The sequence below is a fragment of the Ahaetulla prasina genome, chromosome 5, assembly GCF_028640845.1.
Source record: "Ahaetulla prasina isolate Xishuangbanna chromosome 5, ASM2864084v1, whole genome shotgun sequence".
Taxonomy (NCBI): Eukaryota; Metazoa; Chordata; class Lepidosauria; order Squamata; family Colubridae; genus Ahaetulla; species Ahaetulla prasina.
Window position 1 is genome coordinate 5,299,819 of NC_080543.1, and position 13,624 is coordinate 5,313,442.

A 13,624-nucleotide genomic window follows, 5' to 3' on the forward strand; every position below is an offset into this window, starting at 1 on the left:
CTGGTGTTTCACTCATTACAGCTAGTCCTCGACTTATGGCCACAACTGGAACCAGGATTTATATTACTAAGCAAGGCGGTTGTTAAGTGGGGTGTGCCCAATTTTGCCACTGTTTTTTCCCAATATTTGAATCATGTGGTTAAGACAATCCGGCTCTCCTTATTTATTTAGCTTATCTGAAATTGGCTGGGGAAAAAAAACCCACAAATTTTATTTATTCCTTTTATATCCCACTTCTTTTATTTTTAACCAATAATTTAAGGCACCAAACATATCTAACACACCTTCCACCTCCTATTTCCCCCATAACAACCAGAAAATTGTGAGGTGTGCTGGACTAGGCCAAAGTCACCCAGCTGGCTTTCACAGTTAAGGCAGTACTGGAAACTCAGTTTCCTAGTTTCCAGCTTGCTGCCTTAACCACTAAACTAGCCAATGGTGATCATTGTGTTAAATACACAAATTTTGCTCATGTCACTGTGGGCATGTTGCAACACCCCAACAATCGTAAATGCGAGGAAAGGTCACCAGCCACTCTTTCCAGTGCCTCTGTAACTTTGAATGGTCACTAAACGGATGGTTGTTAACTCAAACGCTACCTGTACAAGCATTTTACTCTAGCAACTGTCGTTTGGGCTGTCTTCTTCAGTCTTCATAAAGCAACGGGAGAGATTAGGAGAAGATCTGGGATTCAGGCGTTGGGAACTCTGAGCCACCATGGCAGCTTGAGGGAGGAAATTTCTAATCTGATCGCTCATGACCTACGGCAGGAGTGTCTAACCTTGGCAACGTTAAGACTTCTGGACTTCCAACTCCCAGAATTTCCTAGCCAGCATGTGTGGACTTTAACTCCCAGAATTCCCTAGTCAGCCATGTATATTTCAGCTCCCAAATTCCCCAGCCAGCCATGTGGACTTCAACTCCCAGAATTCCCCAGCAAGCCATGTGGACTTTAACTCCCAGAATTCCCCAACCAGCCATGTGGACTTCAACTCCCAGAATTCCCCAGCCAGCCATGTGGACTTTAACTCCCAGAATTCCCTAGTCAGCCATGTATATTTCAGCTCCCAAATTCCCCAGCCAGCCATGTGGATTTCAACTCCCAGAATTCCCCAGCAAGCCATGTGGACTTTAACTCCCAGAATTCCCCAACCAGCCATGTGGACTTCAACTCCCAGAATTCCCCAGCCAGCCATGTGGACTTCAACTCCCAGAATTCCCTAGTCAGCCATGTGGACTTCAACTCCCAGAATTCCCCAGTCAGCCATGTGGACTTTAACTCCCAGAATTCCCTAGCCAGCCATGTGGACTTCAACTCCTGACCTACAGTATTCACCATGAAAGATGTCTGGGTACCATCTGAGCAAGCCACCAAAAACATAAGGAAGCCAGTAAGGAGCAACCAGAGCTTGCCAAATTATTATTTTTTTTTAGGAGCAACCTGCTCTGAAATAACTCCTCATTTGTGGTCGTTAGGCTGCAGGGGGACAGACGGACAAGAAGACTGGTATCATTCGCACTCACCTCTTTCAAGTAGTGCTGTTTGCTCCTTATGCAGTAAGGCTACTTCCCGTCCTAGGGCTCTTTTCTGCCTCTCTAGCTCATTCTGAAGCACCAGAATCTTCAACTGTAAACACTCGCTCTCTTTTTTCTATAAAAACAAAAGCCAAAACAAAGGATTGCTCAGAATATATGTAGACACTTCTGGGAGAAACGACTCCCTGCGAATACTATACATTTCAATGGAAAATAAGATTATAGCCGTCTCGGAAGAGGTACCAATTGAAGAGGATATTTGTAGCTCGGAGTTGAACTGTGGGGTCCTTGGGGCTCTCTGAGCTTGGTTATTGTCTTGCAGACGTTTCATGACCCATCTACGGAACATCATCAATGCTAGAAGTTACAAGAGTTACAGAATAGCGGAAAGGACCTCTTAGGTCATTAATCCAATCCCATGCTCAAGCAGGAGACCCTATCCTATTTCCGACAAATGGCAGCCCAGTTGCTTCTGAAAAGCCTCCAGTGATGAAGCTCCCACAACTCCTGAAGGCAACTTCTGTTCCGTTGGTTGATTGAACCATGGTGGCGCAGCGGTTAGAATGCAGTACTGCAAGCTACTTCTGCTGACTGCTGGCAGTTTGGCAGTTCAAATCTCACCAGGCTCAAGACTGACTCAGCCTGAGGACCCAGATTGTTGGGGGGCAAGAAGCTGACTCTGTAACCTACTTAGAGATGGCCGTAAAGCACTGTGATGCAGTATATAGGTCTTATTGCTATTGCCAGTATTCTAAATATCAGAAAATTCCTCATTTCTAGGTTGAATCTCTCCTTGATCAGTTTCCATCCATCGTTCCTTGTCTGGCCTTCAGGAGCTTTGGAAAATAGGTTGTCCCCCTTCTCTTTGTAATGATGGGGATGGATTTGCAAGGAGGAGGAAGAGGAGGAGGAGGAGGAGGAGGAGGAGGAGGAGGAGGAGGAGGGGGAAGACGTGTGGGGTCCTTGGTGCTCTCTGAGCTTGGTTGCTTTCTTGCAGGCATTCATTACCCGCCTAGCAACATTTTCAGTGCTAGAAGGAAGTAAGGTTTGCCCTCTTGTTTATATTCAAGCCATTGTCTATCCACTGCAGGATGAAGGCCTCTGCCGCCTGTTTCCAACCAATAAGGTACTGAGCATTTTTTTACCAATTGGGGCCGCCATACTTGCTGATGTTGTCACTCCATCTTGTTTTAGGTCTCTTTCATGGAGGCTTTTTATCAAGGAATGGAATTCTGCATTCAAGGAATTTATCAAGGAATAATGCATTCAGTTTTGGTCACCACAATGTAAAAAAGAGTGCAGACAAGAGCAACACAGAGGATTAGGGGACTGGAGGCTAAAACATATGAAAAACGGTTGCAGGAACTGGGTATGCCTAGTTTAATGAAAAGAAGGACTAGGGGAGACATGATAGCAGTCTTCCCATATCTCAGGGGCTGCCACAAAGAGGAGGGAGTCCAGCTATTCTTCAAAGCACCTGAAGGCAGGAGAAGAAGCAATGGGTAGAAACTAATCAAGGAGAGAAGCAACTTAGAACTAAGGAGAAATTTCCCGACAGTGAGAACAATTAATCAGTGGAATGACTAGCCTCCAGAAGTTGCAAATGCTCCAACACTGGAAGTTTTTAAGAAGATGTTGGATAACCATTTGTCTGCTGTATCTCCCCTCGCCCAGGAAACACTTCCAGACCCAGCTGAGGACAATCAGTCCTGGTTAGATCCCAGGTTTCGTAGACAAGAGAGGCGGGAACAACAGAAGCAGGGGTGGGGCAGGCCTAGAAAGTGCTGAGTCACGGAGCCACACCCCACAGGGTATAAAAGCAGGAGGGGCTGCTATACTGCTTCGTGACAAACAAATCAAACTGCCTAGAAAGAACTTGAGCTGAAGGGCTGTTTATTCCTGACTTCCTGGTTGACACGCCGGCATCAAGAAAGATAACAGAAAAACCTTGGCAGATGCTCGCTGGGTTGCTGCCAGAGCTGATAGCTGCCGTGGACTCAATTGCCGGCTAATTGAGTCATTTCTCGTGCCTCCCGGACTGAGGGGGGGGGGGAACAGAACACCTGCCAACCATTCAAGATATATAAATTGTTGTTGTAGTTGCAAAGTCGTGTCTGCCCCATCGCAACCCCATGGACAACGTTCCTCCATGCCTTCCTGTCCACTACCATCCTCCTGAGTCCATTTAAGCTCATGCCAACTGCTTCAGTGACTCCATCCAGTCACCTCATTCTCTGCCTTCTTCTTTTGCCCTCAATCTTCCCAGCATTAGGCTCTTCTCCTTATATGTAAACAGAGCGCAAACCCCACTCCCTTGTAGCACTGATGATGTCACCTAGATGAGTAACAAAATGTCTGCAACAACATAATTGAAGATTATTTACTATGTGACACACAACCCTGACATCTAAAAACATTGTGTTATACATTCGCAGTCTGGAAACTCACAGCATCACCCCGGCAATCTTTAATGCAAAATCACCCACGACGACACCTCTGCTCTTCTGTTTTCATTTTACAAGGGGGGAAAAAGCAAGTTTTGCAAAACACCTTTCCCCCCCCTCCCCGAAATAAACTACCGCTCTGTCTTTTTAATTACTTCACAGAAAGACAAATGCCGAGCACATTTCCATTACAAGCAGCTCTCAAATTATTCATATTTTTTTTACTTAGTTGTTGAATTTATAGCTTTCCTGACTTCCAATGACTCTGGGTGGCTTGCAATCGTGAAAGAAATAAAAACAAGAAAACCCGAAAAAGAAATTGTAAGTGGCTTGAAAGCAAACACAGAAACCCACCTCAAAAACAACCCTCCATCCAACCGTGGGGGGGGGGGTTTCAACCATCACCCTTGCCCCAAATCCTGGGAGAATAGCCAGGACTTTTAATAGCTTCCAGAACTTCATCAGGGCGCGAGCCATGCGGATCCAATTAGGCGAAGATGCTCAACTCTGCACGTTACAAAGTGTTCCTGAAAGCGGTAACTAAAGGCAGTTTTTGGGTTGGGTTGTTTGCATGTTTGTTTTATTATGGTCTTTCAAGGAAAGAATAGCAGCCACGGTCCGTTTCCAGGCCGACAGCCAACCTGACAAGGAGGTTTGGATGCCGTCTCTTGAACGAGACACCATAGATGTCCTAGAAAGATTAGCGAATGCTGGGAAAAGCTTGCAAACAATGGTGTAATCCTCTGGCTAGGGGAGAGAGTGGAGCAACGCCAAAACTGTTCCATCATTGTCAACCTGCCTCGCGGAGGAGTCCAAGTTCTCCTTTCTCCTCAGGGCTGAGCAAAGCTGCAGAAAATCCCAATTTAAATCTTGACTCCGTGGGTCACAGGATCGGCATATGGACATCGTCCTCCCTATCTCATTGTCTTGTGTGAAACCATGACTTTATAAACTTGATACAGGTAGTCCCTTGACTTACAACCGGTTCGTTTTAGGGACCGTTCGAAGTTGCAACCGCGCCCGAGAAAGTGACGTATGGATATTTTTTTTCCACGCTTATGACTGTTGCAGCAATCCTCACAATTATGTAATCAAAATTCGGGTGATTGGCTGAACTTAAAATAATAAATTAGTATGTGTTTCTGACATGTGCTGTCCCAGGGGTCACGTAATCACTATTTGCAACCTTCCAACAAAAGTTGAAAGGGGGAGGCCAGATTCACTTAACAACGGCAGTGATTCGTTTAACAACCGTGCTTAAAAAAAAGTTGTAAAATGGGGCACAACTCCCTTAACGGCCTTGCTTAATGACCGAAAGGTCAGATTCAACTGTTGTCGTAAGTTGAGGACTACTTATACAGTTAACTAGTTGCGAGCCAGGCTTTAGCTATCCAAGTTTCTAAATCCAATCAGTAGCTAGAATGGAACTAGAAAAACCTAGAATGGAACTAGTTTTGGTTGCCACGATATAAAAACAGATGTGGAGACTCTAGAAGGAGGGCAGAGTAGAGCAACAAAGATGATGAGGGGACTGGAGGCTAAAACATATGAAGAACGGTTGCAGGAACTGGGTAGGTCTAGTTTAATGAAAAGAAGGACTAGGGGAGACATGATAGCAGTCTTCCAATATCTCAGGGTCTGCCCCAAAGAAGAAGGAGTCAAGCTATTCTCCAAAGCACCTGAGGGTAGAACAAGAAGCAATGAGTGGAAACTAATCAAGGAGAGAAGCAATCTAGAACTAAGGAGAAATTTTCTGACAGTTAGAACAATTAATCAGTGGAACAACTTGCCTCCAGAAGTTGCAAATGCTCCAACACTGGAAGTTTTTAAGAAGATGTTGGATAACCATTTGTCTGAAGTGATACAGGGTTTTCCTGCCTGAGCAGGGCTAGAGGACCGTCAAGGTCCCTTCCAATTTGGTTATTCTGCTAGAATGATTCCTGTTTTAATCCGCATTCAATCCAGCTGGTTCCACAGGAGGCCTTCTTCCAAAGTCACCCTGCATTGGTCCTAAGCTGGCCAGTAAAATGCACGTCCCCGCACTCCAAATGTCAGTCGTTCTTCCCGTTACTCGTCTTGAGGAGCATCACCCAAGCTGACGTGGTTACAAGGTTCACCACTCTTTCAACTGGCGGCTCATGAATCCCGATTTGCAAGGGTTTGCTTTTCCTGGCAACCCTCTCCTTCACCACCGAGTCAACCCAGATGCTTCGTAACTGGAGAGCATTAGGAGACCTATTAATTCATTTTCCCCGTAGGTTTAATCCAACATATTAAGCTGTTGGACTTTCCAGATAAATATTTTCATTTAATGATAATAATAAAAAACAGAAGAGCTTGTGTTACGTGCACGAGGGAGAACGCTTGAGAAAACGCTCGTAATTTCGATTACTACATACCGACACCAAAAGCGTCCTCTTTCATGCGAAGCTCGTCATTACGGAAGTTGAGAAAAATGGAATAAATTCTATACTTGCATTTCGTTCTTCCAAAAATTCTCTCCCGTCAGTTGGGGAAAAAAAAGGGGGGGAGGTCTGAAATGGTATAGGGTTTCCTGCCTAAGAAGGGGGTTGGACTAGACCAGCGGTCACCAACTGGTGGTCCGTGGACCACTGATGGTCCGTGAGAAAATTTTGGTGGTCCGCAGAAAAATTATTTGCATTTTTTATATTGCACTAAATACTATTTATCTTTTTAAAAATTCATATTAGTGATCCGCGGAATTTACAATCATGAATTTAGTGGTCCCTGAGGTCTGAAAGGTTGGTGACCCCTAGACTAGAAGACGAAGGTCCTTCCAATTTTATTCTTCTCTTCTGTTCTATATATATTCTATTCCTATTCCTATTCTGTTCTGTTCTATTCAAATTCAATTCAATTCAATTCAATTCAATTCTCTTCTCTTCTCTTCTATTCTGTTCTATTCTATTCTATTCTATTCCTATTCTGTTCTGTTCTATTCAAATTCAATTCAATTCAATTCAATTCAATTCAATTCTCTTCTCTTCTCTTCTCTTCTGTTCTGTTCTATTCTATTCTATTCCTATTCTGTTCTGTTCTATTCAAATTCTATTCTATTCTATTTCTATTCCTATTCCTACTCTACTCTACTCTATTCTGTTTTTAATTCTATTCTATTCTATTCTATTCTATTCTATTCTATTCTATTCTATTCTATTCTATTCTATTCTATTCTATTCTATTCTATTCTATTCTATTCCTATTCCTATTCCTATTCCTATTCCTATTCCTATTCCTATTCCTATTCTATTCTTACATCAGAGGCTTCAACATTCTCCATCTTCCAGGTCACGGTTGTCCGAAAGGTTTTTTTTCAAACGGCAACTGGACTTTCTTTTTTTTTTCCTTGAAGACGTTTCCATCCTCATCCAAGAAGCTTCTCCAGTTCAGACTGAATGGTGGAGAATGGAAGGATTGATATTCCTTGCAGTCATCTGGTCCTTAGCCCTCCTTCTAAGAGTCGTGGACTCAACGTGGACTCTTAGGGAGAGTACTAACGACCAGATGACTGCCAGGAAGATAAAAGTCTTCCAGTCTCCAACATTCAGTCAGAACTGGAGAAGCTTCTTGGACGAGAAGTGAAAGATCTTGAAGGAAAAAGAACGAAAGTCCAGTTGCCTCTTGAAAAAGCACCTTTGGGAGAGTTTGTAAATTTTTATATTTGCAGGGTTCAAATCAGAACACCTACGTTACCCCTTAAAGGTAGTCCTCGACTTACGACCATAATCGTAAGACCCAAATTTCTGTTTGCTGGGAAGACAGTTGTGAAGTGAGTTTTGCCCCATTGTACAAGCTTTCTTGTCACAGTTGTTTAGCAAATCACTGTGGCTGTTAAGTGAATCATGTGGTCGTTAAGCGAATCTGCCTCCCCCTTGACTTTGCTTGTCGGGACCCAGCTAGGAAGGTTATAAATGGAGATCTCTCAGGATCCCCGGGAAACAGCAACTTCCTAAGTACAGGTAGTCCTCTACGTGCGGCCACAATTGAACCCCAAATGTATGTCGTTAAGTGAAACACTTGTTAATTTTGCTCCGTTTTATGACTTTTTCTTTCCACCGTTGTTAAGTGAATCACTGCCGTTCTTAAGTTAGTAAAATGGTTGTTAAGGGAATCTTGGCTTCCCCACATTGACTTTGCTTGTCGGAAGGTCACAAAAGGGATCACATGACCCCGGAACACTGCAAGTGTCATAAATGCGAGTCAGTTGTCAAGGCTCTGAATTTTGGTCATGTGACCCTGAGGTTGCTGTAATGTTTGCAAGGGTGAAAGATGGTCATAAGTCACTTTTTTCACTGCTGTTGTAACTTCGAACGTCACTAAATGAACGGTTGTAAGCCGAGGACTTCTGTCTCTGTTGTCTGCCAAGAGCCCAAATTTAGATCATGTGACCAGAGGGAAGCTTGCAATGGTCCTAAGACTGAAAAACGGCTCTCACTTTTTTCAGTGTGGTCGTAACTTCACATGGTCACTAAACGAATGGCCGTTAAGTCGGGGACTGCCTGTACCATGCTCCTTAAAAACTGTTCTGGTGGCCTGTGATTCCAGAGCCAACTCTCCTGGTCTACACCCAACTTGTAAAGAATCTAAGATTCAATGATACGAAAGGTAAGGTCACACCTAGATTCCTGCATTCAGTTTTGGTCACCAAAATATTAAAAAAGATGTGGAGACTCTAGAACAGTGGTTCTCAACCTTCATAGTGCTGCGACCCCTTTAATACAATTCCCCACAATGTGGCAACCCCAACCGTAAAATTATTTTCGTTCATATTGATTTCATCGCGGTGATAGGCAGCCATCTCAGCGCGTCTCAGCAGCCACAGAAGGGGGAAAAAAGCGGCAAACTGGATTTTTGAATTGATCGCGCCTGAAGCTGTATTGGCTAGTGATCTGAACTGCTTGAGATTGCCTTGAGGACGGAGGCATTAAAGCGGAGACTCCTCCCCTATTAAGTTTATGGCGCCTGAAGCCTGATTAGGCTAGCGATTGGGAGTGATTGCAGCTGGCTTGAGAGGGAGACATCAGAGCAAAGATTTCGCTCTTTTTTAATTCATCGCGCCTGAAGCCGAATTCGGCTAGCGATTTGAAGAGCCTGCAGCTGGCTTGTGGAGTCAACCATTGGAGCGCGATTCTCCCACTCGCAAGTATACTTCCCATATTTCTGATGGTCTTAAGCGACCCCTGGCAAATCGTCATTTGACCCCCAACGGGGTCGCGACCCATAGGTTGAGAACCGCTGCTCTAGAGTGGGTGCAGAGAAGTGCAACCAAGCTGATTAGGGGACTGGAGGCTAAAACATAGGAAGAACGGCTGCAGGAACTGCGTATGTCTAGTTTAATGAAAAGAAGGACTAGGGGAGACATGATAGCAGTGTTCCAATATCTCAGGGGCTGCCACAAAGAAGAGGGAGTCAAACTATTCTCCAAAGCACCTGAAGGCAGGACAAGAAGCAATGGGGGGAAACTCATCAAGGAGAGAAGCAACTTAGAACTAAGGAGAAATTTTCTGACAGTCAGAACAATTAATCAGTGCCTCCAGAAGTTGTGAATGTTCCATCCCTGGAAGTTTTAAGAAGAGACTGGACAACCATTTATCTGAAGTGGTGTAGGGTTTCCTGCCTAAGCAAGGGGTTGGACTAAAAGACCTCCAAGGTCCCTTCCAACTCGGTTATTCTGTTAGAGTTTGCATTAAAGCTTCAATCCCCTTCATCCCCTTAGCATCTATCCATCTTTCTCTAATAAAATACTCCCTCTGTGCTCAGGAACTTAATTTACACAAGATTGCATTCCTCCTGCGGCATTCTACAACACCTGTCCGAGACAGACAGTCCCAGTTTAAAAAAAAAAAAAAAAGGCATACCAGCTCGTTGCTTGTAGACGTAAGCCTCAGTTTCTCTTCAATCTCCCTTCCTATTTTCTGAACGGTTACCTGAGTCTGCTTAATGGCACATTGCGCCCGGTGGAGCCTGCAGAGAAACACACAGGTACAATTCAACGTTACTCAGGTGGCCAAAAAGCCGGGCGAAGCGCGATTCAAAGCCAGCCTCTATTGAAGGATTGCTCAATAGGGCAGGGATCGCCAACCTTTAAAACTTGTGGACTTCAACTCCCAGAATACCTCAGCCAGCTTAGCTTAGACCCCTGCAATAGAGCAATCTTGGGCAGCTAAAGCACTGAGCTACTAATCATAAATTGTCCTTGGCTATTTTAAAAGTGCTCTGAAACATCAACACTGCCAATAAATGCTCCTGGCCTTCCCATCAAGGGAAGAGGTGAAAATGAGAGATTCAGAATTTCCAGCCCTTAATAGAAACTATCCCAGTAAAGAGATCTCCTCATTTGTTTAAAGATGAATACTGATTATTATTAAGAGTTTGGTTTAGTGGTTAAGGTACAAGGCTGGAGGCCAGGAGACTGGTGAGTTCTAGACCTGCCTTTAGGCAGGAAAAATACTGGGTGACTTGGAGCCAGTGACTCTCTCTCAACCCAGCTCATCTCACAGGGTTGTTGTTATGGAGAAAATAGGAAGAGGAAGGAGCCCTGGGTATGTTCGCCAGGTTTTTTTTTATTAAAATAATAGAGGCAAGATATAAATCAATATCTGTCTGTCAATGTGTCTGTCTGTCTCTCTATCAGCAAATCTATTTATCTATCAGCAAATCTATCTGTCTGTCTGTCTGTCTGTCTGTCTCTATCTATCTATCTATCTATCTATCTATCTATCTATCTATCTATCTATCTATCTATCAGCAAATCTATCTATCTATCTATCTATCTATCTATCTATCTATCTATCTGCAAATCTATTTATCTATCTATCTATCTATCTATCTATCTATCTATCTATCTATCTATCTATCTATCTATCTATCCTAATCTATCTATCTAATCTATCTGTCCACCCATCCATCCATCCATCAGCAAATCATTCCATAGTATAAATTATTGTTTTTAAAACTTCCTTTGGTTCGCCTGCAGCCTCCTGCCAAATAATATAAATTACTTGATCCAAGCCCTCGTGTTTCAGATTTAAAAACATCTTACTACTACAAGTAGTCCTCGGCTTACAACCACAATTGAGCCCAAAATGTATGTTGCTAAGTGAGAAGTTTCTTAAGTGAGTTTTGCCCCATTTTGCGACTTTTCTCACCACGTTTTGCTAAGCGAATCAAAGCAGTTCTTAAAATTCGTAGCACGGTTGTTAAGTGAATCTGATTCCCCACCCCCACCCCGCCCTTTGACTTTGCTTGTTAGAAGGTTGCAAGAGAGGATCACATGACTCCGGGACACTGCAACCGTCATAAAGGTGAACTAGTTGTCACGCATCCAAATGTCAATCATGTGACCGCGGGACATTGCAACAGTCCTAAATGTGAAAAATGGACATTAGTCAATTTTTTCAGTGTTGTTGTAACTTTGAATGGTCACTGAATGAACTGTTGTTAAGTCGAGGACTACCTGCACTGTTCTGTCTCAGAATCAATGAATTCAAATATTGCAAGATTAAGCGTGTCTCCAATGCATCGGGATTAACGCCAGAACGTATTATCCACTTCATAAGCATCTTCTCTACCATGTTATGACCGATGACTCAAGAAACCATGACAAATGTTGGTTTGTCACAAATTTTAAATGTACAGAATTGTAAAAATGAAGGTCTAGCATTAAGACAGTCCACTTTACTGGAAAAAAAAAAAACAAGCTCAGAGACATAAATTAGCCAGTCTGGTCGTTCATAACTCATTCAGTCTGTTTATTGCTGAGACAATTCCGCTGAATGCCAGGTTAAAAGGGTGGCCATCTGCAAGCAATGAAGTCTAAATAAGTGAAATATATTGTTTCAGACAACTTCTTTCTAGCCGGGCTTCACAGTTCTTCCCGTTTGCTCCAAATGATCCACACTCTCGTTTATCTCAACAATATTTTGCACACCCACACACAAAAAGTTTGTTACTTTCTAAATCTCTTCACGAAACAAGACCAGCCAAAATACTTCTCCATAGTCAATTCTGAGATGCAAGCAAAGCCATTCTCAGCTGGGGGATCCTGGGTTCGTGGTAATATCGTGCTTGCAATACTGCATTCAGTTTTGGTTGCCAGGATATTAAAAAGATGTTGAGACCTTTGGAAAGAGCGCAGAGAAGAGCAACAAAGATGATTAGGAGGCTAAAACATATGATGGACGGTTGCAGGAATTGGGTATGTCTAGCCTAACCAAGAGAAGGAGTAGGGGTGACATGATAACCGTTTTTCAAGTATCTGAGGGGCTGCCCCAAAGAAGAGGGCGTCAGCCTATTCTCCAAAGCACCCGAGGGCAGGACAAGAAGCAACGGATGGAAACCCATCAAGGAGAGAAGCAACCTGGGACTAAGGAGAAATTTCCTCACAGTGGGAACAATTAATCCAATGAAACAACTTGCCACCAGAAGTTGTGGGTGCTCCATGACTGGAGGTTTTTAAGAAAAGATTGGTCAATCATTTTGTCTGAAGTGGTATAGGGTCTCCTCCTTGAGCCGGGGGTTGGACTAGAAGACCTCCAAGGTCCCTTCCAACCCTGTTATTCTGTTAAATAGTCTGTTAAAACTCTTGTTGTTCTGTTAGAGTTTGCTTCAATCCCCTTCATCCCCTTAGCATCTATCCATCTTTCTCTCACAAAATACCCCCTTCTGTGCTCAGGAACTTAATTTACACAAGATTGCATTCCTCCTGTGGCATTTTACAACACCTGTCCGAGACGGATGCACACGCCCAGTTTATAAAAAAAAAAAAAGCATACCAGCTCGTAAGCCTGTTTCTCTTCAATTCCCCTTCCTATTTTTTGAACGGTTACCTGAGTTTGTTGTGGGTGCTCCATCGCTGGAGGATTTTAAGAAGAGACTTGTTTGGAATGGCATAGGGTTCTCCTGCTTGAGCAAGGGGGTTGGACTAGATGACCTCCCAAGTTCCCTTCCAACCCTGTTATTCTGATTCAATTTATGTTGTAAAATGGATCTCCAAATTTTAAAAACAAAACAAAACTTTGGTTTCTCTCTAAAACAGGGATCTCCAACCTTGGCAACTTTAAGCCTGGAGGACTTCAACTCCCAGAATTCCCCAGCCAGCTTTGCTGGCTGGGGATTCTGGGAGTTAAGTCCTCCAGGCTTAAAGATGCATATAGAATAAGATTTAACCACACTGCACTGCGGCTGTGAAGACTTAGAGACACGTGTTCTGGGACCACATGAAGGAACAAGGATGGCGAGATGAGGATTTGCTTTCTAGTCAATGACCAAAATAATTGCGGTACAGAGAACCCATCTATCTCCTCGGCCTTGAATACATTCAACCAGGGCTTACAAATGTTGGCTTGGGGATGAGATCTGCAGGCCAGGTTTCTCCACCCCTGGATGCTGACGTGTAAGCAATCCGGTCAAGAAAAAAAAGCTCCAATATACAAAATGCTTTGTGGCCATAATTAAAATACTTAACACCATTAATTGACAAAGGTCATGGCATCTTGTTTCATTCTGCAACCCAACAAGAAAGACACAGACTTCAGAGGATCATTAGAACTGCGGAAAAAACAATGGCTACCAACCTGCCTTCCATGGAGGACCTGTATACTGCACAAATCAAGAAGAGGGCC

The 13,624-nt window shown here is 43.5% G+C and overlaps 1 protein-coding gene across 4 annotated transcripts in view; it reads right to left on the bottom strand.

Annotated features, from left to right (window-relative positions):
- UVRAG (UV radiation resistance associated) overlaps positions 1-13,624 on the bottom strand; it is a 98,320-nt gene that overhangs the window by 42,615 nt on the left and 42,081 nt on the right. For all 4 annotated transcript variants that reach the window (XM_058185973.1, XM_058185972.1, XM_058185974.1 and 1 more), the window contains 2 exons: positions 9,860-9,965; positions 1,525-1,651 (listed from right to left, as the gene is read on the bottom strand). In XM_058185973.1, coding sequence (XP_058041956.1) covers positions 1,525-1,651; positions 9,860-9,965 — 233 coding nt within the window. The remainder of the gene's footprint in view (positions 1-1,524; positions 1,652-9,859; positions 9,966-13,624) is intronic.